Raw genomic sequence first — 23,959 nt, 5'->3', positions numbered from 1 at the left:
ATGTATTTTTTTCCTAACGTTTCAGTATTAAAACCATTCAGAATCAGATGAAAACTTGATCCGAAAAATTCGAAAAAAAATCGAATTTCTGCCTGAAAAACTTAACCCGGAAAGCAATGGGTTAACTTTTTGCTCATAAATGCACTTGAAATTGAATTTTGAATGGAATTTCATGCATTTTATTGCTAATTGAATTGGCAGATGATTGGGTGATTAATGTCCAATCTTCTCACCATTGGGTGCACCTTTAACAACAACAAAAAAAAGAAGTTTTTGCATGATGCTTGCTTTTGCAATATTTTGTGAATATCGCACGCTGAAGAAGAAGAAAAAAAACGAACTTTTTGTGCTTTTTGAGTGCTTTGTTGTATGGGGTGATTGATTGATTAATCTCTTCTCGTCTCAATAATGCGATCTCGGAAGTAAAGAGTGTGAGAGAGAGCCTTTGCAGTGAAGAGAATGAGAAGAATTTTTCCCGTTTTCTATTCAAACATAAAATTGTATACAAACATAAATTCCATCAAGGTTGGGGCAATTCACGGCACGACACCACGTCAGTCACCGTGAGACCAGTATCAATGCCACAAGATCCCAACCGCTTCCGGACGTCGACGAATGAAAGTTCCAGCGAAAGTGAATCCGTACAGTCAAGCAGATCCAGCGTGAGTGGATCAGGGAATGGCAAGGAGAAGAAGACGGGGATGTTTAGAATTTTTTCCAAGAAAAGGAAATCCTAGACTGGAGACAACTATAAAGTGCAGCAACTATTTTTTTGTTTGTTATTTTTTTTAAACATTTAAAAAAGAAAGAAAAGTGAATAAAAAAAAGGTAAAAAATACGTATTAAAAATTCTCTTTATAAATATTTTGTAACGTACATTTATACATAATATTATGTATATCTTCTATATATATATTATAAATAAATAAATACAGAAAAAGAGAAAAGATTGTTGAAAAATAAAAGAAAAAAATAAACCTTAGAAAATATTCCAAAAAATATCTTTTCTTAAATTAATCATTGAAGAAAAAAATATAAATGGTTTTGGGATAGAGTTTATATTATATTAATGAAATAATCTATTTTCGCAAACTTTTAGTATTACAAGAAATTATATAAATATGTTTTCTATAAATTCACTTGTATATACATATCTATCATTTAAGAATTTGTATTACACCATAAAAATATAAATAAATACATTTATTCAATAAATAAAATTATTTTGTTCAGTGTAAAAAAAATGTTTCAATAAGAAATCTTTTGGAGAAGATTTTCTCAGTTTTTACAGTGATGCCTTCGTAGTTAGAAAGTCCTTTAGTTTTCAGTTAAAATTGAGGCTTTTAAAGTCTTAAATGAAATTGAAAATTAAAGGACGTAATACACGAAGACATCACTGTGCGTAGGTGGTACAGCAGTATAAAAATTCAGTGCGTGGTTCAACTTAATGAAAAAGGACATTTGCGTCAGTTTTATCGTCTTCTAGCTAATCCAGCATTGGTGAGAATCTTAACAATTTGTTCCCGAGGGATTTTTTCAGCTTCACGCTCAAAGACAGGCATTTCCTTGTCCGTGAACCAGGACTCCTTGGCCAGGCCATCAGCAACACGGGGATTGCTGTAGAAATTATCACTCTTGAGGAGCTCTGGTGGCAATTGCTTCTCCCTGATGGAGTTCTCAACAACAGCGGGATGTGCCAATGGGGGATCCTCGTGGATGGGAACGGAGTCACGATAGTAGGCCAGTGGGATTGGTTCCTGATGCAGAAATTGACCACTTGTGGATGTAACCAGAAGGAATACAGCAATAATGGCGTTCATGTTGAATCCTCTTTTTAACGACAAAAAAACAGACACTAAAGGAACAAACGATTGTTTTAGGAGCAACACTGTCACCTCGTTCGATTAGCACAATCAACTGATCGTACACAGTGGCATGGATTGTTCTTTTATGCCCACGAGACTTCTATGCGCGATTGGGCAGAAAATTCTGCTGTATGCGGGATGATGGAGCGGATTTGCACATGATTGTTGTGGAGGAAGTGGAGGAAGAAAACGGTGAGATTGTTTAATGGAGCATAAAAAAAGCGAAACAAGTATGTCTCGCGGAAGGAACAGCGCAGACACTTAACAGCATTCGCAAGATCTCGTTGACCACGAGATTACACTGTCAGGGACACAGCAGCTCTGGGTGAGCAATGCCCTCGCTGGAGGACTCTCCCGTTACAAGCAATTTCGCATCTAATGGCTGTGAGAATTTCCCGTGTGCGAAGGTGGCAAATAAAGTCCGGAAATGTATCATGTCAACCTTGCACGTGCTCTCCAGTTAATTGCATCATCACCCACCATTTCGGAGATCTCTCACATCACTCACTTATGCTCACTCAGGGGCCCGTCGTCGTGAACAAATTGAATTAAATTTCTATTTCCCACATCTCTCTCTCTCGTTGTCTCCCTCTCCGTCTGGGCAGGTGAGCGTGATCATTATAATTGCAAAAAAAAAAACAAGAAATCAGCGCTCTGTCGAAGCTGCGAGAGATATCCCGGAAGGTCATTTTTGGATTAATTCACCAGATGAGCGAGTTTTTTCTTGTCTTATTAAATATCGTTATCTCTTTGGTGGAGGCATATTATTTGTGCAAATTTAACATGAGAGGGAAAGTAAATAGTTTAGCTGATTGCTCATATTTTATTCAATGTTTTTTTTACGATAAATATTATTTAAATCCTTAGATTTGGCGCGATAGTTGAAACTACTTCTTCCTGGTTTTTTTGATTTATAGAAATTACCGTTATATGGGAAAGAAAAATTGTAATATACATATATCGGTATGTCCGAAGATAACTAGCTTAAGTAGCAAAACTGGCTCACTGAGTTCTTCTACGATTTTTTAAAAGTTTTTTTTAGTGCGTTCTAATGTCAAAAACTGTCATTTTATGAAGTTAGGATCATAGGGTCAAAAAAGCTTTTTATGAGAAGGATAAAGAAATTAAAAAAGCTTTTTCACTATCCTTTTTAAAGAAGTTATAATAACAGTAAGATATAAATTTCTTTAATTATTTAATCAAGAAAAACGTTTTTTTTTTTCAAATAATAGACCGAAATCAAGAAATACGGCTTTCACAGGAAGAAAAAGTCGAGTTTGGATTTTCTTGCTCGGAGTTTCTATTTCTAGTTTCCTTCAATTTTCTTTTAAAGAAATTATAAAGATGAAACATTCGTTCAAAATATACTTCTTAGAAAAATTTCAACAAAAAACGCTTTAAGATCGCTTTAAGACGATCAATTACAATATTACTCCACCCACAAATAATTCCAATCGTGTTTGAACATAAAAAATCTTACCTGAATTTATTAAAATATTGTTGCTCTTTATCAAAAGTAAATCAATTTCTCTTTGCACGACTTTTCATTAGAAAATTTTAATTTGCGATTTTGATGGAGATAAAAAATGATTTTTTAGGGAAATTTTTTGTATTTTTTATTTATTTTACATAATTAATAAATATACAACAAATTAAATCTTTAAGTGTAAGAAAAAGAAATAATACTACGCAGGAGTGAAGAGCGCTACTGAGACGCTCCCCTAGGATTGGGGGTATAGGGTGGTTGGTGGAGGTGGTGGTGTAGGAGGAAGCTTCCAAAAGGAGCTGTGATGTGCTCTATTTTCTTAGGGTTTTGTCTCCTTTGTTGTGTCCCGCTGCTGACGCTGCTGGTAGTACTGATGTTGGGGATGAGGAGCGTAGAAGGTGGCAGGAGCAAGGATGGCGGGTTGGTATTGACTCCCTGCCGTCTGTGGGGCAAATTTGTGTGTGGGATACTGCTGTTGAGGAGCGTAGGCTTGCGCCTGGGGCTGTCCCTGGTGATTCTCATACTTATCAGCAGAGATGGGAACTGGCACGGGGACGTGGATGGGTGTTACAGGGTAGCCGGCATCGACGAGAGCTTGGAATTCTTGCTGCGTGAGTGGACGCTGCTGGGATGGTGGAGTTTTGAAGACGGACTCCGCCAGGCTGCTAACGGATACTTGAGAAGCGGGTTGACTGGAGTGCTGCTGGGACTCCTGTGAATGGGATGCAGGCTTAGCGGTATAGTGCGATTGTTTGGTGGGACTAGCGAAGGATGGTGATGGGGTGCTGGTGGAGTGTGAGACAAAGATTGAAGAGTGTGCCGATTGCTTCTGCTGCGGCTGCTCAGGCTTCGCGTGCTGCTGCTTCTTAGCATCCACGGGCTTTGTGGTAGGAAATTGTGTATTGTGTACATTTTGTGGCGTACTTTGGGGTGCCTTTTCGTGGTATGAGTGAATGGGACTTGCCAGCGCGTGTTCCTGCTGTAGAAGTTGCTGTTGCAGATGTTGCTGCTGCTGCTGATGCGCCTGTTGATGTTGAGGAGCTGCCGCCGCTTGGAATTGCTGCAATGGTTGCACTTGATGCTGAAGAATGGGAACAAAGTGAGCCTGTTGTGGAGGTAAGAACTGAGGGAATTTGCTGGCTGCTTGGTAATCAGCAAAGATTTGCTGCTGTTGCTGCTGCTTCAATGCTGCCTGTGGGATTGAAGCTGCTGCTGCTGCTGCGTATTGCTGCTGCTGTGGAATGTACTGTTGCAGAGCCTGTGGCTGATAGGGTATGAAGACAAAATTGTGCTGATTCTTTGGCAGAAATTGTCGTCCCTTTGTCACTTTTGTCGTCTGTCGTTGACTCGATGCTGCCTGCTGGGGCACATTTGCAGCCACAAGCTTCTCAATTTCCCTCTCAAGCGATGAATCTCCAAGGGGATGTCCTGTGGGCTTCTGATACAACTGAGCATACTGACGCTGACCGAGGAGAACAGCTCCCTGATGCGGGACGAAGGGAATGAAATGTTGGGCCTGGGGTGGCTGAGCAGCAGCTGCCTGATGGAATTTCTGCGTGTTTGCAATGAGCTGGAGGTACTCAGCATCAGAAATGGTATTCACACGTGGTGCCTGTGGGAGGACCAATGGTTGCTGCTGCTGATACAATCCCTTTTCCACATGAAATTGCTGTGGGGCAACAGATGGTGAGAGTTGTCCTTGCGCGAGCTTCAAGTAATTGCTGTTGGCATTGTTGGGTAACTGCAAAGAAAAAAAGAAAAAGAATCTTCATTTAATTTCATCGCATAAATGCATCTTCAACGGTGTGCAGGTGTCTCTTCTATTGCATCGACAAATCACATGCGTGACGTAATGTAGGGGGTGGTGTGAGGGGCGGTCGGATGTTACCGCGACATGGTGAGTACAACAAGTTGTAGTATAGAGAGATCTATTGGGTGATTTAGGTGCCTTTATGGGAAAATGGCAAATGGAAGTCAGTGAACAATCACACGGTGCCAATGTGTCTTCACCCCAGGATTGTGACTTCTTCATCTTGATTGCACAATTGCAATCATCGCAAGTCGTGCCAGTCATGAATCACGACTCCAGAAATCACAGAACAGTTCCCCCCCCCATTCCCCGCATCTCTCTCACCGCAGTGTGGTTTTGCTTTTATAAATGCATTTCTCGCATTGAAAAAATAAAAGATTTCAACGACATTACAGACGAGGAACCTGACTTGGGATGCGGGTCATCGCGTGATTGTCATCTTACACTACATTTTCATACCTTTCTCGCTGTTGCTGATGATGCATACGTGGCAGGATCATCGGGGATGGCGTACTGACCCAATCCCGGTGTCACTTGATTGCCATAGATCAAGGGTGTAAAATCCGCCGTGAGTTTGGTGGGAACTTTGGTGTGCCCAGAGATTTGTCTCTTCTCTTGCACTTTCTCCGCTGATGCTGCTGCTGCTGCAACTACTGTTTTCTCATCGACATTTTTTTCCTCTGACGCTGCAAGATTCAATGAACCCAAAGCCAGAGTAGCTGTGGATGGAAGAAAGCAGAGGAGTCCAAAAAAGACTATGTCACAACGCATACACGGCAATTATCGACTTGCCATCATTAATCAATCATCGAGAGCAAATTTCTAACATGCTTCAGTGCATTTTATTTGCTACAACCACAAGAGGTGGGCACATTTAATGACCCCATCGAGGATTAAATTGACGAAAGCTGACCATAAAAAATTATATTTCTTTACCTTGAATAACGTAAGAATTTATCTTTTTTATTCAAAAATTCTAATATGAGATAAAATTGCATCGTTCCGCTAGGAAAATGCACGCTGTTATTTTTGGTTTAGTTTTCTCCTCATTTTCAATGCTTTTGAGGTTCAATTTCTTGCCGCAAAGTCTTTGAAACTGATTAGTTAATTTAGCTTGAGAATTTCTTATTGTTTTCTTAACATAAAACAAGGGTATTTGATGAAATATTTTCACAATTTCTTTTCTTTTTGCTGTGACAACTCTTTCTTATTTTTATAATTTTTAGATATGAAATAAATAAGGATTTTTATTAAAAAAAAACGTATTTAATATTTTCAAAAAATAAATTATGGAGTAATTTTATTTGAGCTGGCAACAAAGGTCAAATTCGTCCTTCTTGTTAGATTTAAATATAAATCAAAGTATAAAGAATATAATTGTCATAAAAATTTAGTAAAAATTTAGTAAATTCATATTAATTGAAAAAAAAAGTTGAAAATAAGTAATTGGTAGTTTTTTTTTCAAAATTGGTAAATGCGAATAAACTACCATTCTATCGTTATGTTCTTGTATTTGTTGGTAAAATAATAAATCAAGTTTGTAACAAAAAATCAAAAATGTTCTGCATTCTTAGTAATCGTTGAAATGTTTGAAATTTAGTATTTACGTCCTCAAAGGAATTAGTTTCATTTTTTACCAAACTCTTAGGTGGTAAAAGTTGGTAATTAATCAAATATCATTAAGCGTATAAGTCATTTAGAGACAAAAGCAATATCTTTCTTTGGCAAAATTCGTCCAAGACGTATATCAAGCTTTACCAACATTACCAATTATTTTTTTTATACCTCTAAATTATTTAAACTTTGAAGAACTTTCACAATATATTGTGTATAATATCCTTTTATAAAAAAAACAGCCTGCATTCACATTACGCTGGAACTGTTGAGTGTGTTGAGTTTCTCAGGAAATTTTTATGATATTTTCCCACTTTCTTTTATGCCTGATGATAAGGCTAATCCTACTCTTCGAAACGACACAATAAAATTAAAAAAAAAAAATAGATAAAAGGCTTCTTCCGTGTCTGCACTTTTAATTAAAAAAATCATTTGATCTAATTTGTAAAAGGAAATTAGTATGATGAGTTAACATTTTAATTCGCATCTTGAAAAAATAAATCACTTCTTGCACATTGGTTGCAGTGAAAGACACGCTGTTTTGTCATCGAATCCGGAAGTATATACAACGTACAATATTATGATAGAGCTCTTCGCACCAAGCACTTCTTGTTGGTTATTTAATCCACAATTATGGGGTAAGAGGAGATAGTATCGGTTGTGAGATTAAATGGGGAAGCATTACCGATAAAAATTGTAGAAATCCACATTATGCTGCAATTTCCAATCAACACTCTTCCGTTTTCAAAGTGCAAAAAAAAACGAAGAAAAAGATCACTTCACTCACGATCGGATACGGCACTTGAAGATGGCTTGGTGCAATTTTCCGCGAGACGTTCCGCGATTGATGGGAAATCAAATGAGTGTTAGAAAAAAAAACACTGAACAACTTGAGAGCCGCGTTCGGGGTCTTGTTTAGTCCGTAATCCGTGGCGGTCTAGTGAGAAATTCAGAAATGGATGGCTATTTATAAAATTGAGCGTGGTAGTCGAAGGGGAGACGCCGCTACGGTGCGCAAGAAGATGAAGAGAAAGGCTCCCTCCACACCATTTGATCATCTTCTTCCCCCCAGAGACAACCGCCGTGACGCCGCAAATCGGCACATACCGTGGCTCAAAATTGATGGAGGAGAGTTTCTTTAATAAAATCTTCCACCTCTTTTGCTTTTTAGCTCTCCTCCAAAGGCATCCAACGCTCTCGGGGGGATATCCCCGTCATTTTATGCCTCAAGTGTGAGAGAGAGCAAGATCATCCGCCACAGCCAAAAGATTCCTTCTTATGCTGCATGTTACTCTTGAGCAATAAATGGAAAATTTTTGGCCATCGCTTGAGTGACTCTTTCAACCGAAATATGGGAAGTTACGGTTTTAAGTAAAGGTAAAAATAGATAGTAAAAGTCTCACCTCAACTAATTCTATAATCTCCCCATCAAAAAAGGGCCCTAATAAACAAAAAACATTCAATTTCATCCTCCTCCGGGGCACCTTCATATAATTTGAGATATATATTGGATGTAATTACATGCCTTGGAGTTTTCTAATTTTCATGCGGGATTTCTCATGTTTGTTTTACACGCGCATAAGACAAGCTAAAAAGATGAGAGTGAGAAATATAATAATCTCAGATCGGCAGCAAAAAAAACGAAGCCACACTTGCGACTTCACATGACTTGCAATCGATCATTGAGAAGATTTTCCATGGAAGAAGCTTCCTTCTAATACATAATTTTTTAATGCATAATTTTCCATTGAATACGCATAATAAATTTAAATAAGAAAACTACGTGCAGTGACATAAAAATTCGAAATATATAACTTCTTCTTTCCCATAAGAGATCTATGAGAATTTTGAAGCTCATAAAGCTCATTTTTAAAAGCTCAAGCATTAGCACCTACCTGTGTGAGCATTAGAAATTCAGAACACATATTAATGTGCAAATTTGTAAAAATATAATAACAAAAAAATTCGCGAAGAAGCAAGAAAATAGAGAAGTTGTGCATTTTATTGTTGGTTTGCTGAGAAATTGCAACAAAAGAATTCATTTGGCACATTTTTGCCTAACTTATGAGAAGAAAATGTACCTAATTAAGTCAAATTTCATCAGGCTGCTACTTTTTTTTATACTATAGACAGACATTTGTTAATTTTTATTTTTTATTTTAGTGCGCACCCGCAAGCTTCAATGGGGGGATTTGCCAACGACACTCTTGTGATTTCTGCGTATGCAATGCACCTGAGAGGTGAGATTTTTTCGTTGTTTTTTTTTAAGCTGCTACTGCAGCTGCAACCCATTCAAAAATGGTCAGTCACACGCGCACATGTTGGCGTAAGACATCATCCGCCAACACTTAAATTGGCATTTTTGCAAGCACTTAGAGACGTTGATCAACTTTGGTAGAGTATAATGGTTTATTGTGGAAGGCGTAATAAAAGTTAATTTGGTGTATTAAAAATTTTCTCATACTTGTCGCGTCGTTTAACATGCGTACTCGTCTGTGATCGATCATATTGGGATCTTCCGGTGCTTTAGTCCACTTGATCAGTGAATCTCTTCTCCAAAACCCCGACCAGCATGATCATCAATTAAATTGTTGATTTTTTTTATGACAATATACTGTTTATTCGCACTCACTTTTCCCCAGCAGTGTCGGTAGAAATTCCTTTTACCTGTAGAGAATACAGGTGATGCTTTAAAATAATGTCGCATTTATTAAAAAGTAATTAAAAATTAAAGTGAATGGAGTAAAAGAAATGTACATTATACTTATTGCTCAACTGGATAACATATTCCAACAGTTTTTGGGGATTTTTGAAATGAAATAAATTTTATAAATGAAATTTTATTGAATTTAAAATTGGCAAGTGTAAGAAATTATGGTAAAAAATTTTTTAGTCGATCCCCAATTATTGGTATAAATTGCTGAACTTTCAAAATTACCATTGACAAAACAAACATTGACATAAAAATGAGGGTGCTGTTTTACAATTTTATTGCAAATTTTAATTCTTTAGATCTAATAGTCGAGACACATTTCATGCCATAAAAAATATTAGTTGGTAGGTTCGAGTCACTAGTTGCTCCGGATGAAATTCTGAACTTATTCTGCTGTAAATGATTTTAAAAAGGCAAATTTTAAGGTTCAGATCGACTTTCAATTGCTATAAAATTAACAATCAGCGCCCTCATCTTTCGTAAACGACAATTGTAATGAGTTCTAAAAGCTCTATTATTTTATAGCACGAGATAAGATGCTTTTAATTTTCACCACCACCGTATTTGTCTCAAAAAATGTTGGGGGCAAAGTTTGCCTATTTTATAGCAATTGAGGGCCAATCTGGTATGTGTCTTGAATATACCATAAAAAAATCATTACAAAATTCTTAGAAAAACGAAAAAGACAATAAAAGCTTCCTATAGAATTTAACAAAATTTATTTCAATCATTTTAACAAAATTTTCTTTAAAATAAAAAAAAGAAGCGTCTCTCGAAGATCATGATTCATGATCGTCAATATTGTTTCATTGCATATTGATGAGGAAAAATTCTATAAATATGTGGAGGAGGTATAATGATGATGTTGGCTTGAAGATGCTGCACACGATGATGTGGTGATGTGCCATATTAATTAGTTAGACAATTAATTATTTATATGGGAAGGAATTTGCTTCTTTCTCTCCATCAACCATCACGTATGTAATGCACTTTATAAATATAGCAAACATGAATCTGGGTCACACACTCACAATTCGCCTGTGAGATTATTTTCACTGTTACTAGAATATAAGAGTTTTATTTTTTTAACACTACATACACTTCATTATGAGACGCTTGAAGTGAATGAATGCATGAAAAAAAAAAACAATTTCATTTTCACTTGGAAGAAGAAAACCGTTTGGAGTGCAAGACAAAAAGAGCAATTAAATGAAACTGCGGTATTTAAGTGTTGTATTTTTTCTTCAATTCTTTTATTTCCAAAGCGCGCCAATGTGCGCAACAATTGTTTTGTGAGAATATCATTTTATTTGCGATCGCGATGATTGAATTCTTTCCGCGATCTCTCCATGGTTAAAGGTCAAATAATCTCAAAGATGTGTGTGATTATCAAATTATTATTCATTCCCCTCTCTCTCTCGCACTCTTTGTGTTTACTTCATCATTCCAGCAAGACTATAGAATTTGTAATTGATGATCACCAACATTGAACAAAAAAGTAACAACCTCCAAGTATTGAAGCTCTTTGTTCATTCCTCCTCAATCGATCCTTTCTAACAAGCTTCTGGCGCTTTAACACTCCCCTTTTGCCCCCTCGGGACTCTTCACGCCATTTTCACGAAAAGGTTACATCACTCTTCGAAAAATATTGGTCAAATTGACCAAATCAATCTGTCATATGGCATTTTAGCCAAATTATTTCAGTTTTTATAACCGATTCATTAGGTTATATTGACTGAAGTTGAACAATGAAAGAAAGAAACACCAATGTAAATGGTTAAAATGACTGAACCATTTAGTAAAAATGACTGAAGTCATTCGGTCACAAAACAGCGAAAGTCAAAAGAACAGAAGTTGTTTGGTTAAAATAACAGAATGAAATAGTCAAGAAAGTTGAAGTTATTCAGTGAAATAATATTATAGGCAAATTGGAACAGCTAATTTAGCAAAAGTTAATCAGTTACCATAACAGAAGTCATTTAGTGTCAGGAAAAAATGCGAATTTAAATCGTCAAAAAAGTTGAAGTTATTCAGTGAATTAATGCTATAAACAAATTGAAACAGCTAATTTAACAAAAGAGTAATCAGTTACAATAACAGAAGTTATTTAGTGTCAAGAAAAAATGCTAATTTAAATCGTCAAAAAAGCTGAAGTTAATCAGTAAATTAATATTATAGGCAAAATGGAACAGCTAATTTAGCAGAAGTTAATCAGTTACAATAGCAGAAGTTATTCGGTTTCATGAAAAATAACCAATTCAAATTTTTAAAAAGGCTGAAGCTATTTGGTTATCGAATACTGTACCAAACTAAAACAGCTAATTTAGCAGAAGTTAATCAGTTACAATAGCAGAAGTTATTCGGTTTCATGAAAAATAACCAATTCAAATTTTTAAAAAGGCTGAAGCTATTTGGTTATCGAATACTGTACCAAACTGAAACAGCCAATTTAGCAGAAGTTATTCGGTTTCATGAAAAATAACCAATTCAAATTTTTTAAAAAAGCTGAAGCTATTTGGTTATCGGATACTGTACCAAACTGGACCAGCTAATTTAGCAGAAGTTAATCAGTTACAATAGCAGAAGTTATTCGGTTTCATGAAAAATAACCAATTCAAATTTTTTAAAAAAGCTGAAGCTATTTGGTTATCGGATACTGTACCAAACTGGACCAGCTAATTTAGCAGAAGTTAATCAGTTACAATAGCAGAAGTTATTCGGTTTCATGAAAAATAACCAATTCAAATTTTTAAAAAGGCTGAAGCTATTTGGTTATCGAATACTGTACCAAACTAAAACAGCTAATTTAGCAGAAGTTAATCAGTTACAATAGCAGAAGTTATTCGGTTTCATGAAAAATAACCAATTCAAATTTTTAAAAAGGCTGAAGCTATTTGGTTATCGGATACTGTACCAAACTGGACCAGCTAATTTAGCAGAAGTTAATCAGTTACAATAGCAGAAGTTATTCGGTTTCATGAAAAATAACCAAATCAAATTTTTTAAAAAAGCTGAAGCTATTTGGTTAATCATTTACAACAGCAAAAGTTATTCGATTTCCTGAAAAATAACCAATTCAAAATTTTTAAAAAAGCTGAAGCTATTTGGTTATCGGATATTGCAGTAAACTGAAACAGCTAATTTAGCAGAAGTTAATCAATTACAATAACAGAAGCTATTCAGTTTCATAAAAAAAGCTAATTTTATTAGTCATAAGAGAAAAAATTATTCAGTGAGTGAAAAGTGATGAAGATTCAAAATGGTCAGAAGAACAGAAATGATCCAATGACAACATAATTCTGCGATATCTTTTCATATGTTCTCATTTTTTTTTTACTGTCGTAGTTTGTCAACCAACTGAACGGTTTAAAATATCCTAAAATGTCACAAATTATTTAGTGACACAATAATAATGCATATTAAAAAAAACACAGGAGTTAATTGGTTAAAATAACAAAAATTATTCAAAAAATAATAATAAAGCAGAATAAAATTGTTAAAAAAGGAATTTGAAATTGTCAAAAACACAGAAATTATTCAGTCAAAGTTAATAAAGTAACCCATGTAACTGAAGTTATTTGGTCAAAAGAACAAAAGTCGTTTGGTTAAAAGACAATAAAAGCTGAATAGAATTATTAAAAAGGCCAAAAAAAATTGTCAAAAATACCGAAATTCTTTGGTCAAAAGTCGTAAAGCAACTCAAGTAACAGAATTTATTTGGTCGAAAAAACAAAGTCATTTGGTTAAAAGACAATAAAAGCTGAATAAAATTATTAAAAAGGCCAATAAAAATTGTCAAAAATACAGAAATTCTTCGGTCAAAGGTCATGAAGAAACTCAAGTAACAGAATTTATTTGGTCGAAAAACCAAAGTCATTTTGTTAAAAGACAATAAAAGCTGAATAAAATTATTAAAAAGGCCAAAAAAAATTGTAAAAAATACAGAAATTCTTCGGTCAAAGTTAATAAAGTAACCCATGTAACTGAAGTTATTTGATCAAAAGAACAAAAGTCATTTGGTTAAAAGACAACAAAGCTGAATCAAATTATTAAAAAAGCAATTTAAAATTGTCAGAAACACAAGTTATTCTGTCAAAGTTAGTAAAGTATCCCAAGTTATTTTGGCAAATGAGCTTTTATTATTTTGACTGCCTAATTTTGCTATATTTACTAATTAACATCAGTATTTAATATATTAAATTATTAACAAAATGACAGAAATGATTCTGTCATTGGTTAATGAGTTATTAGCTGAAGTAAAAAGGTTAAATACTTTGGCGTGTTCTGGAAAATTCCATTCCTCAACCGAAGCATTCAGTTAAAGCAGATTGATGGAAGTTTTTGACAGCGTTCTGTTTTCTCCTGATTTCTTTGTAATTATGGAGTGAAAAACTGTGAAAAAATAGTGTAAAAGTAATGAAAATCCTTCATGAGTGATTATTTAAGAGTTTTCAAGTGCTATTGTAATGAAATTAGCAAGTTTTAGCACTAAAATTGAGATATTGCGTTGTGAGTGAAAAAAAAACGAAGCCATTTTGTTTTCCTTTGTGAGTACGTTGACTGAAATGATTGGTTAAATCCGAATGGGTGAGTGGTACAAATATATTATATATAATCGTTTTTCTACAAATCAAACAAGTTTTGACATGTCATTCAGTCACTGAGCATTTCTTTTATTTGAATTAATTAATTCTGTTATAATATTATATAAATGAAAAACTTTTCCTTTTCTGATTAATTATATTTTCTTTTTTGACTATTTGATTCGGTTTTTTGTCTTTTAACCAAACAACTTTTGTTGTTTTAACCAAATAACTTCAGTTACTTGGGCTACCTTATTAACTTTGACTGGAAAATTTTTGTGTTTTTTACAATTTCAAATTGCTTTTTCAATAATTTTATTCAGCTTTATTGTCTTTTAACCAAACAACTTGTTATTTTAACCAAATAACTTCAGTTACATGGGCTACCTTATTAACTTTGACTGGAAAATTTCTGTGTTTTTGACAATTTCAAATTGCTTTTTCAATAATTTTATTCAGCTTTATTGTCTTTTGTCTACCAAATTGTTTACAGAATGCTATTTTATATTTTCCTTTTTTCACTTCTTTAACTTGCAATCATCGTTAATAGAGATATGTTAGTTTGGTTAATGATGTGTTTAGCTGAAGTAAAAAGTTAAATACTTTGGTGTGTTCTGGAAAATTCCATTCCTCAACCGAAGCATTCAGTTAAAGCAGATTGATGGAAGTTTTTGACAGCGTTCTGTTTTCTCCTGATTTCTTTGTAATTATGGAGTGAAAAACTGTGAAAAAATAGTGTAAAAGTAATGAAAATCCTTCATGAGTGATTATTTAAGAGTTTTCAAGTGCTATTGTAATGAAATTAGCAAGTTTTAGCACTAAAATTGAGATATTGCGTTGTGAGTGAAAAAAAAAACGAAGCCATTTTGTTTTCCTTTGTGAGTACGTTGACTGAAATGATTGGTTAAATCCGAATGGGTGAGTGGTACAAATATATTATATATAATCGTTTTTCTACAAATCAAACAAGTTTTGACATGTCATTCAGTCACTGAGCATTTCTTTTATTTGAATTAATTCTGTTATAATATTATATAAATGAAAAACTTTTCCTTTTCTGATCAATTATATTTTCTTTTTTGACTATTTGATTCGGTTTTTTTGTCTTTTAACCAAACAACTTTTGTTGTTTTAACCAAATAACTTCAGTTACTTGGGCTACCTTATTAACTTTGACTGGAAAATTTTTGTGTTTTTTACAATTTCAAATTGCTTTTTCAATAATTTTATTCAGCTTTATTGTCTTTTAAGGGGGGTCTCTTGTGAGAGCTGGTGAAATTAAGATTTTTTATTTTTCTTGGGGTTTTTCTTAAACTTGGTTTTCAAGTGTTGGTGACATTTAAAGACTTATCATTAAAGAGTAAGAAAATCACTTTCCGCCATCTTAGATGCGACGCCATCTTGAGATTTTCCTCAAAACACAAAGGTAGGTTTTTCTCAGGATCTACTGGATGGATTTTGATGGGGTAAAAAGCAAATGAAAGAGGAAATACCAATGCAGATTTTGATGTACCAGAATTTTGAATTTCCACTCTGGGGCTGAGAAAAGTGGAAAAATGTGACTTTTTTCAGAAATTTTTGACGTTTTTTCACTTTTCTCAGCCCCAGAATGGAAATTCAAAATTCTGCTACATCAAAATCTGCATTGGTATTTCCTCTTCCATTTGCTTTTTACCCCATCAAAATCCATCCAGTAGATCCTGAGAAAAACCTACCTTTGTGTTTTAGGGCAGTTCTGTGGAAAAGTCGGAAAATCTCAAGATGGCGTCGCACCTAAGATGGCGGAAAGTGATTTTCTTACACTTCAATAACTAGGCTACAAATGTAACCATAATCGGATATCCAAGTTTAAGAAAAACCCAAAGAAAATGACAACATTAAAAATGTGTAAATTCTAACAGATTTCCCAAGAGACCCCCCTAAACCAAACAACTTGTTATTTTAACCAAATAACTTCAGTTACATGGGCTACCTTATTAACTTTGACTGGAAAATTTCTGTGTTTTTGACAATTTCAAATTGCTTTTTTAATAATTTTATTCAGCTTTATTATCTTTTAATCAAAGGACTTTTGTTCTTTTGACCAATAATTTCTGTTACTTGAGTTGCTTCATGAATTTTGTCCGCAGAATTTCTATATTTTAGCTGTGTTTCTTTCAGACACAGCTTTTTGTGTACCGAGCAAAATCGAAAGTCGTCAGATCAGGCTCAAACTTGGGATGAGCACAAATTAGGGTCCCCACATTCCAAAAAACGTATGCGCCAAAAAATTTTTTTTCCGGCCGGCCGGCCGTCTGCAGTATAACACTAAATTGCGAGGGAACTGTGATAGATAGAGACTTGCGGTAAACCTATAAACCAATACCTATAAACCGGTTTTGCCTATATCTCAGATATCTTAAAATCTGAAATTTTGATATGTTGTAGGGGACATCAAGCTCTCAACATACCCTACAACTCTCTAGAACATCCGAAGTTTCAAAAGTGACCGCTAGAGGGCCAAAAAACGAAAACAAAATTTTCGATGAATATCTCGAAAACGGCGACATATTGTTACGATTTTTGGGAGAAATGAAATTACCGGAAATAAACAAACGGTTATTATGAATTTAAATGAAACGAAACACGGCGAAATGCCGAAAGAGATTAAGATGAAGAAGAAGAAGATAGGACCCATCAAAAATATGTTTCGAGGTCGGTCGGCAGCTAAAATTTTGTCCGCAGTTTATTTTTTCATTCGGGTGAATTTATCTCGCTTTGGGAGCGTTCGGTGTGGGTGCAGAAAATTTCCGCGGTTTTCTTCAAAAATTCGTCAATTTGAGACTTTGTGGTTTGAGAGTGCAAAAATGATGGAAAATTCACGCAGAAGAGATGCGGTAAGTAATTTTACGATTTTCTTAATTAATTTGGGTAATTTTATCTTTTTGATCCTACTAGATTTCACAAATATCTTTTGTGGAATGTTTTAGTAGCATCAGATTGATGAAATTGATAGAAAACAATGAGAAAAAATTAATTATTTTGATCTAAAAATTCTTCATTGCAAAAAAAGAGCCCGAAATTGATTTTTCTTTTTTTTTTTAAATTAATTTTCTCAAGATAAAAAAACAAAAACTTTTGTAAACAAGAAAAAAAAGAACAATTTATCAATTTTTTTCTATATTTCAGATCGTTTTTGGAACACAATCAGTGCCCAGGATGACCAGCCCGGAAGCCTTACCCGGATGCCCTATTCCCGGATGGCCTGCCTGAATGCTCTACCCGGATGCCCTACCCGCTTCTGCTTTAATTTTTGACAACATTCCAAAATGCGGAAATGTATGTTAATTCTTCTGATTCGTATTTTTTCAAAAAATTCATTATTATTCTAAACTTTTTTTTCCATATTTTAGATCCGTTTGAAGCACAAAACTGTCCGTGCCTGGCTTCAGTCCTCAATTTCTGGGATCCGGTCTTACACAACTTTATGCAACATAATTTTCCGGAAATGGAAGGTGAGAAAGATGAAAAAATATTTAGAATACTTTTTCCCGGTCACAAAGGTGAAGAGGAGAGATCATCTGAAAAGCGGCCCAGCATCGAAGGAGACAGCAGGAGAAGGAAAAGGCAACGCCGGATATATTTTTTCAATATTTTTTTTGTAAATTTTAAAAATATTAAATAAATCTATATAATAAAGAAAGGTCTGTTTGTTGGTAATCTTCCGTCGTGTTCGGCTATACAAATCTACACCGTTTGACCGATTGCGATGAAATTTGGTACAGACGCTCCTTATATCAGTCTGTTTCGAGTGGCCGTATTAATTTTCCCCCCAAAGCCCCCCTTTAGGTGGCCCCCATATAAAATTCATGCATTTTTTGCGAATTTTTGAATTTGGCGCCGGAAATGTTGCTTGAAAATGATTTCTTCTCTTTGCAAATTTTTTTCTTTGGGTTTAAATGAGTGGCCCTATTTTTTTTACTTATAAACCATCACAATTTTTTTCTCCAAAATTTGCGCGAAGCGCAACAAGTCCCCGCGAAGCGGGGCGAGGTAAATTGGAGCGAAGCGACAATTTACCTCGTTAATAATAATTTGCAAAAAAAACGCTTTTTTTTAAATTCAAAACGAATTTCAACAGTATAACAGATTGATGAATTTTTTCAGAAAACTGCGGAAATATTCTGCAGAAAAAGTGTCCCAGCGCTATACAAAATTTCTAAAGAATTTCTAAAGAACACGTGTTCAGAATACCTTTAGTGCTTTCGAATTTTTCTGCAGAAATTCGGCAGCTAGTTTTTGATGGGGAGGAGAGGTCATAACCTCAAAGTTTTACCCCCAAAACCTTATATAAGTGCGGGAAGTGACTGCAGAAATGCCTCGGATTCCATGAGCTCCACACTAAGAAGAAGAGGAGCTGTTGGTAGCCAGCCACCTAGAAGGCAGAAGAAACACCCCGGTTCCACGAGCCCCCAGTCTGAGAGGAGCGTTTGTGGCAGTGTCGAGCCAGGAAGGATGTCAATTGACTTAACTCACACCGGGATCCAGGGCGTGAGGACAGATCTCACAAAATCCCCAATCACCCGAAAATCTGTCGGAGAATCTAGTGGGCCCGAATCGAAGGATGTCTTGGATGATGATCTACCATATTGGAGTCATTTATCGTCCACTTCCTGCCCAGTGCCTCGCTCCAGGGAGGCTCATCCCCATCAGGAGCCACGAGGTCGTACCCGGATAGACCAAGCTTTGGTCATCTCCCACACTGGTGAAGAAATCAATGCCCACTGCTGCATCCCAAGGAGATTCATCACGAAGTGATTCACGGCGGAACAATAGATCCGGAAGGTAGCTCCATTGCTTTTCCGGAGGCTGCCCTAACTCTTACCTGGGATTATTCTTCAGAATTTATGCCACACTTATTCTTAAAAATAAATAGATGTTCCTGAGGTGACCTATGCTGTTTTTCTTCCCCCCCCCCTCTCTCTTCTAGGCTCTCGTGGAATCTCATTCTTTGGGGCTACTTTAAAGCCGAATATGATAAGGGTAAATTTCGTCACAAAAAAATTTTTTTTTTTAAATTTTTTGATATATTGTAGCTGACTATATTATCTAGGCTCCATGCCAAAAATGCAGAAAATCTATGGATCCGTTCTCGAGATATAGCCTTCCAAAGTTGGCATGTCATATCTCGGGTTCTACAAGTCTGATCTTGATCAACTCAAGCGCAAATGAAAGGTTTCGTGAAACTCTACAAATGTCTAGAACATTGCAACTTCGAGAAATGACCGCAAGAGACGCTAAAATCGAAAACAAAACTTTCGAAAATTTCGAACTCGAATTTTTTGAAAATGGCGACATAATTTTTTTTCGTTTTTCGATATGTTATAGCTGACTTCAAGACATGACTTTTCAACTTTTCCCGACTTTACACGTATTTAAATTAATTCGCGTTCTAAGTTTGCTTTCACAAAATTGGTACACGGAAAGAAACACAGCTCTCGTAAGCTTGGTCAGCTTACCAGTACATTTCCTAATTTTCTTTACACGATCTTGAAGTAATAAAACTCCCCTATACACCAATGTAGAATTCATCACGAAATATGAATAGATTTTAATTCTATGACGATTGAAAAAAGTCGAATTGGCTACTTTTGTCAGCAAAATCCTCCAAGGGTTAAAAAGATTTACTGAGATTTTGGTCCAAATATAACAGGGGTATTTTTCCGAAGAACTGTGGCCTTGTCCGTTCCTTGGCCTTTGAGCGCAGAAGCACAGGAATTTGACTTCAAATCCCAGATGCTCCTGGCAGGTAGAAGCGAATCCAGAATATTCGGAATCAAACCTTTTTCCATATTCTAAAACAGACTGCTTTTTAATCTATGGAAATGTCTCATGTGGTCTTTCAAAACATAATTCACAAAAAATTCAATATTTTTCCACATAAAATATCCTGAAACAAATCCAAATACTCAAATTCATGTAGAATAATCGTCAATATGGTCTATACGTTGACGCTAAATAATATTTCTATGGATAAAAAAACTCACAAAAAAATTGAAAAGGCACCTCGACAGGTCCTTACAAATCATATGATTTTGTAAAAAAAAATCTTACAAGTAATAAGAAAAATTTCAGCCAGAATACCAAAATCTTTCCTTTTCTATTATGGCGTAAAATGTGTCTCGGCTACTTGGTCTAGATGTAAAACTTTTTAGACCTTAAAATTTTAGAAGCTTTTTGTGAAAATGTCAAAAAACCTTGTAACTCACGAATTGTAAGAAACGAAAAGAAAATATTTTTGCTAGAATCTACCTCATATGCAAATAAATAACTTGTGTGGGAGAAAAAATCGGGCGCAGTCTTAATAACTTTTGTTTTTTTTATTAATTCCATTTTCTTTTTTGACTATTTAATTCAACTTTTTATATCTTTTAATCAAATGATTTAGTTATTTCGACCAAATAAATTCTGTTACTTGAGTTGCTTCATGACTTTTGACCAAAGAATTTCTGTATTTTTGACAATTTTTTTTGGCCTTTTTAATAATTTTATTCAGCTTTTATTGTCTTTTAACCAAAGATCTTTGTTATTTCGACCAAATAAATTCTGTTACTTGATTTACTTCATGACCTTTGACCGAAGAATTTCTGTATTTTTGACAATTTTTTTTGGCCTTTTTAATAATTTTATTCAGCTTTTATTGTCTTTTAACAAAATGACTTTGGTTTTTCGACCAAATAAATTCTGTTACTTGAGTTTCTTCATGACCTTTGACCGAAGAATTTCTGTATTTTTGACAATTTTTTTTGGCCTTTTTAATAATTTTATTCAGCTTTCATTGTCTTTTAACCAAAGATCTTTGTTATTTCGACCAAATAAATTCTGTTACTTGATTTACTTCATGACCTTTGACCGAAGAATTTCTGTATTTTTGACAATTTTTTTTGGCCTTTTTAATAATTTTATTCAGCTTTTATTGTCTTTTAACCAAAGATCTTTGTTATTTCGACCAAATAAATTCTGTTACTTGATTTACTTCATGACCTTTGACCGAAGAATTTCTGTATTTTTGACAATTTTTTTTGGCCTTTTTAATAATTTTATTCAGCTTTTATTGTCTTTTAACCAAAGATCTTTGTTATTTCGACCAAATAAATTCTGTTACTTGATTTACTTCATGACCTTTGACCGAAGAATTTCTGTATTTTTGACAATTTTTTTTGGCCTTTTTAATAATTTTATTCAGCTTTTATTGTCTTTTAACCAAAGATCTTTGTTATTTCGACCAAATAAATTCTGTTACTTGAGTTTCTTCATGACCTTTGACCGAAGAATTTCTGTATTTTTGACAATTTTTTTTGGCCTTTTTAATAATTTTATTCAGCTTTTATTGTCTTTTAACAAAATGACTTTGGTTTTTCGACCAAATAAATTCTGTTACTTGAGTTTCTTCATGACCTTTGACCGAAGAATTTCTGTATTTTTGACAATTTTTTTTGGCCTTTTTAATAATTTTATTCAGCTTTTATTGTCTTTTAACAAAATGACTTTGGTTTTTCGACCAAATAAATTCTGTTACTTGAGTTTCTTCATGACCTTTGACCGAAGAATTTCTGTATTTTTGACAATTTTTTTTGGCCTTTTTAATAATTTTATTCAGCTTTTATTGTCTTTTAACCAAAGATCTTTGTTATTTCGACCAAATAAATTCTGTTACTTGATTTACTTCATGACCTTTGACCGAAGAATTTCTGTATTTTTGACAATTTTTTTTGGCCTTTTTAATAATTTTATTCAGCTTTTATTGTCTTTTAACCAAAGATCTTTGTTATTTCGACCAAATAAATTCTGTTACTTGATTTACTTCATGACCTTTGACCGAAGAATTTCTGTATTTTTGACAATTTTTTTTGGCCTTTTTAATAATTTTATTCAGCTTTTATTGTCTTTTAACCAAAGATCTTTGTTATTTCGACCAAATAAATTCTGTTACTTGATTTACTTCATGACCTTTGACCGAAGAATTTCTGTATTTTTGACAATTTTTTTTGGCCTTTTTAATAATTTTATTCAGCTTTTATTGTCTTTTAACCAAAGATCTTTGTTATTTCGACCAAATAAATTCTGTTACTTGAGTTTCTTCATGACCTTTGACCGAAGAATTTCTGTATTTTTGACAATTTTTTTTGGCCTTTTTAATAATTTTATTCAGCTTTTATTGTCTTTTAACAAAATGACTTTGGTTTTTCGACCAAATAAATTCTGTTACTTGAGTTTCTTCATGACCTTTGACCGAAGAATTTCTGTATTTTTGACAATTTTTTTTGGCCTTTTTAATAATTTTATTCAGCTTTCATTGTCTTTTAACCAAAGATCTTTGTTATTTCGACCAAATAAATTCTGTTACTTGATTTACTTCATGACCTTTGACCGAAGAATTTCTGTATTTTTGACAATTTTTTTGGCTTTTTAATAATTTTATTCAGCTTTTATTGTCTTTTAACAAAATGACTTTGGTTTTTCGACCAAATAAATTCTGTTACTTGAGTTTCTTCATGACCTTTGACCGAAGAATTTCTGTATTTTTGACAATTTTTTTTGGCCTTTTTAATAATTTTATTCAGCTTTTATTGTCTTTTAACCAAAGATCTTTGTTATTTCGACCAAATAAATTCTGTTACTTGAGTTTCTTCATGACCTTTGACCGAAGAATTTCTGTATTTTTGACAATTTTTTTTGGCCTTTTTAATAATTTTATTCAGCTTTTATTGTCTTTTAACCAAAGATCTTTGTTATTTCGACCAAATAAATTCTGTTACTTGATTTACTTCATGACCTTTGACCGAAGAATTTCTGTATTTTTGACAATTTTTTTTGGCCTTTTTAATAATTTTATTCAGCTTTTATTGTCTTTTAACCAAAGATCTTTGTTATTTCGACCAAATAAATTCTGTTACTTGAGTTTCTTCATGACCTTTGACCGAAGAATTTCTGTATTTTTGACAATTTTTTTTGGCCTTTTTAATAATTTTATTCAGCTTTTATTGTCTTTTAACAAAATGACTTTGGTTTTTCGACCAAATAAATTCTGTTACTTGAGTTTCTTCATGACCTTTGACCGAAGAATTTCTGTATTTTTGACAATTTTTTTTGGCCTTTTTAATAATTTTATTCAGCTTTCATTGTCTTTTAACCAAAGATCTTTGTTATTTCGACCAAATAAATTCTGTTACTTGATTTACTTCATGACCTTTGACCGAAGAATTTCTGTATTTTTGACAATTTTTTTGGCTTTTTAATAATTTTATTCAGCTTTTATTGTCTTTTAACAAAATGACTTTGGTTTTTCGACCAAATAAATTCTGTTACTTGAGTTTCTTCATGACCTTTGACCGAAGAATTTCTGTATTTTTGACAATTTTTTTTGGCCTTTTTAATAATTTTATTCAGCTTTTATTGTCTTTTAACCAAAGATCTTTGTTATTTCGACCAAATAAATTCTGTTACTTGAGTTTCTTCATGACCTTTGACCGAAGAATTTCTGTATTTTTGACAATTTTTTTTGGCCTTTTTAATAATTTTATTCAGCTTTTATTGTCTTTTAACCAAAGATCTTTGTTATTTCGACCAAATAAATTCTGTTACTTGATTTACTTCATGACCTTTGACCGAAGAATTTCTGTATTTTTGACAATTTTTTTTGGCCTTTTTAATAATTTTATTCAGCTTTTATTGTCTTTTAACCAAAGATCTTTGTTATTTCGACCAAATAAATTCTGTTACTTGATTTACTTCATGACCTTTGACCGAAGAATTTCTGTATTTTTGACAATTTTTTTTGGCCTTTTTAATAATTTTATTCAGCTTTTATTGTCTTTTAACCAAAGATCTTTGTTATTTCGACCAAAT

At 33.8% G+C, this 23,959-nt stretch overlaps 2 protein-coding genes and 1 long non-coding RNA gene across 3 annotated transcripts in view; 1 reads left to right on the top strand and 2 right to left on the bottom strand.

Annotated features, from left to right (window-relative positions):
- The window catches only part of LOC129787114 (formin-J-like), a 7,603-nt gene extending 5,783 nt beyond the window's left edge, over positions 1-1,820 (bottom strand). Inside the window, exon 1 of the mRNA XM_055822870.1 lies at positions 1,547-1,820. Coding sequence (XP_055678845.1) covers positions 1,547-1,820 — 274 coding nt within the window. The remainder of the gene's footprint in view (positions 1-1,546) is intronic.
- A 1,635-nt stretch (positions 1,821-3,455) lies between these two features.
- LOC129796795 (putative mediator of RNA polymerase II transcription subunit 26) lies at positions 3,456-7,776 on the bottom strand. Its single transcript, XM_055838880.1, has 3 exons — positions 7,461-7,776; positions 5,621-5,880; positions 3,456-5,092 (listed from the first exon to the last, which is right to left on the bottom strand). Exons 1-3 carry the CDS (start codon positions 7,483-7,485, stop codon positions 3,671-3,673), a joined length of 1,707 nt encoding a protein of 568 aa, XP_055694855.1. The 5' UTR covers positions 7,486-7,776; the 3' UTR covers positions 3,456-3,670.
- An 8,484-nt stretch (positions 7,777-16,260) lies between these two features.
- Positions 16,261-17,676, top strand: LOC129796903 (uncharacterized). Its single transcript, XR_008751282.1, has 3 exons — positions 16,261-16,947; positions 17,240-17,389; positions 17,464-17,676. It is a non-coding gene; the product is annotated as an uncharacterized LOC129796903 (long non-coding RNA).
- The last annotated feature ends 6,283 nt before the right edge of the window (positions 17,677-23,959 follow it).

Source organism: Lutzomyia longipalpis, chromosome 1, assembly GCF_024334085.1.
Source record: "Lutzomyia longipalpis isolate SR_M1_2022 chromosome 1, ASM2433408v1".
Classification (NCBI taxonomy): domain Eukaryota; kingdom Metazoa; phylum Arthropoda; class Insecta; order Diptera; family Psychodidae; genus Lutzomyia; species Lutzomyia longipalpis.
The sequence above is the reverse complement of the archived record's forward strand: the minus strand, read 5'-3'. Positions and strand labels throughout refer to the sequence as shown.

Excerpts from the sequence above, each read along its gene's own strand:
- LOC129796795 (XM_055838880.1), bottom strand. The coding sequence starts at position 7,485 with ATGTGGATTTCTACAATTTTTATCG. Across the intron at positions 5,881-7,460 it reads GATTTCTACAATTTTTATCG|CTACTCTGGCTTTGGGTTCA; the intron begins GTAATGCTTCCC and ends TTCCATCCACAG. Across the intron at positions 5,093-5,620 it reads CATCAGCAACAGCGAGAAAG|TTACCCAACAATGCCAACAG; the intron begins GTATGAAAATGT and ends TTTTCTTTGCAG.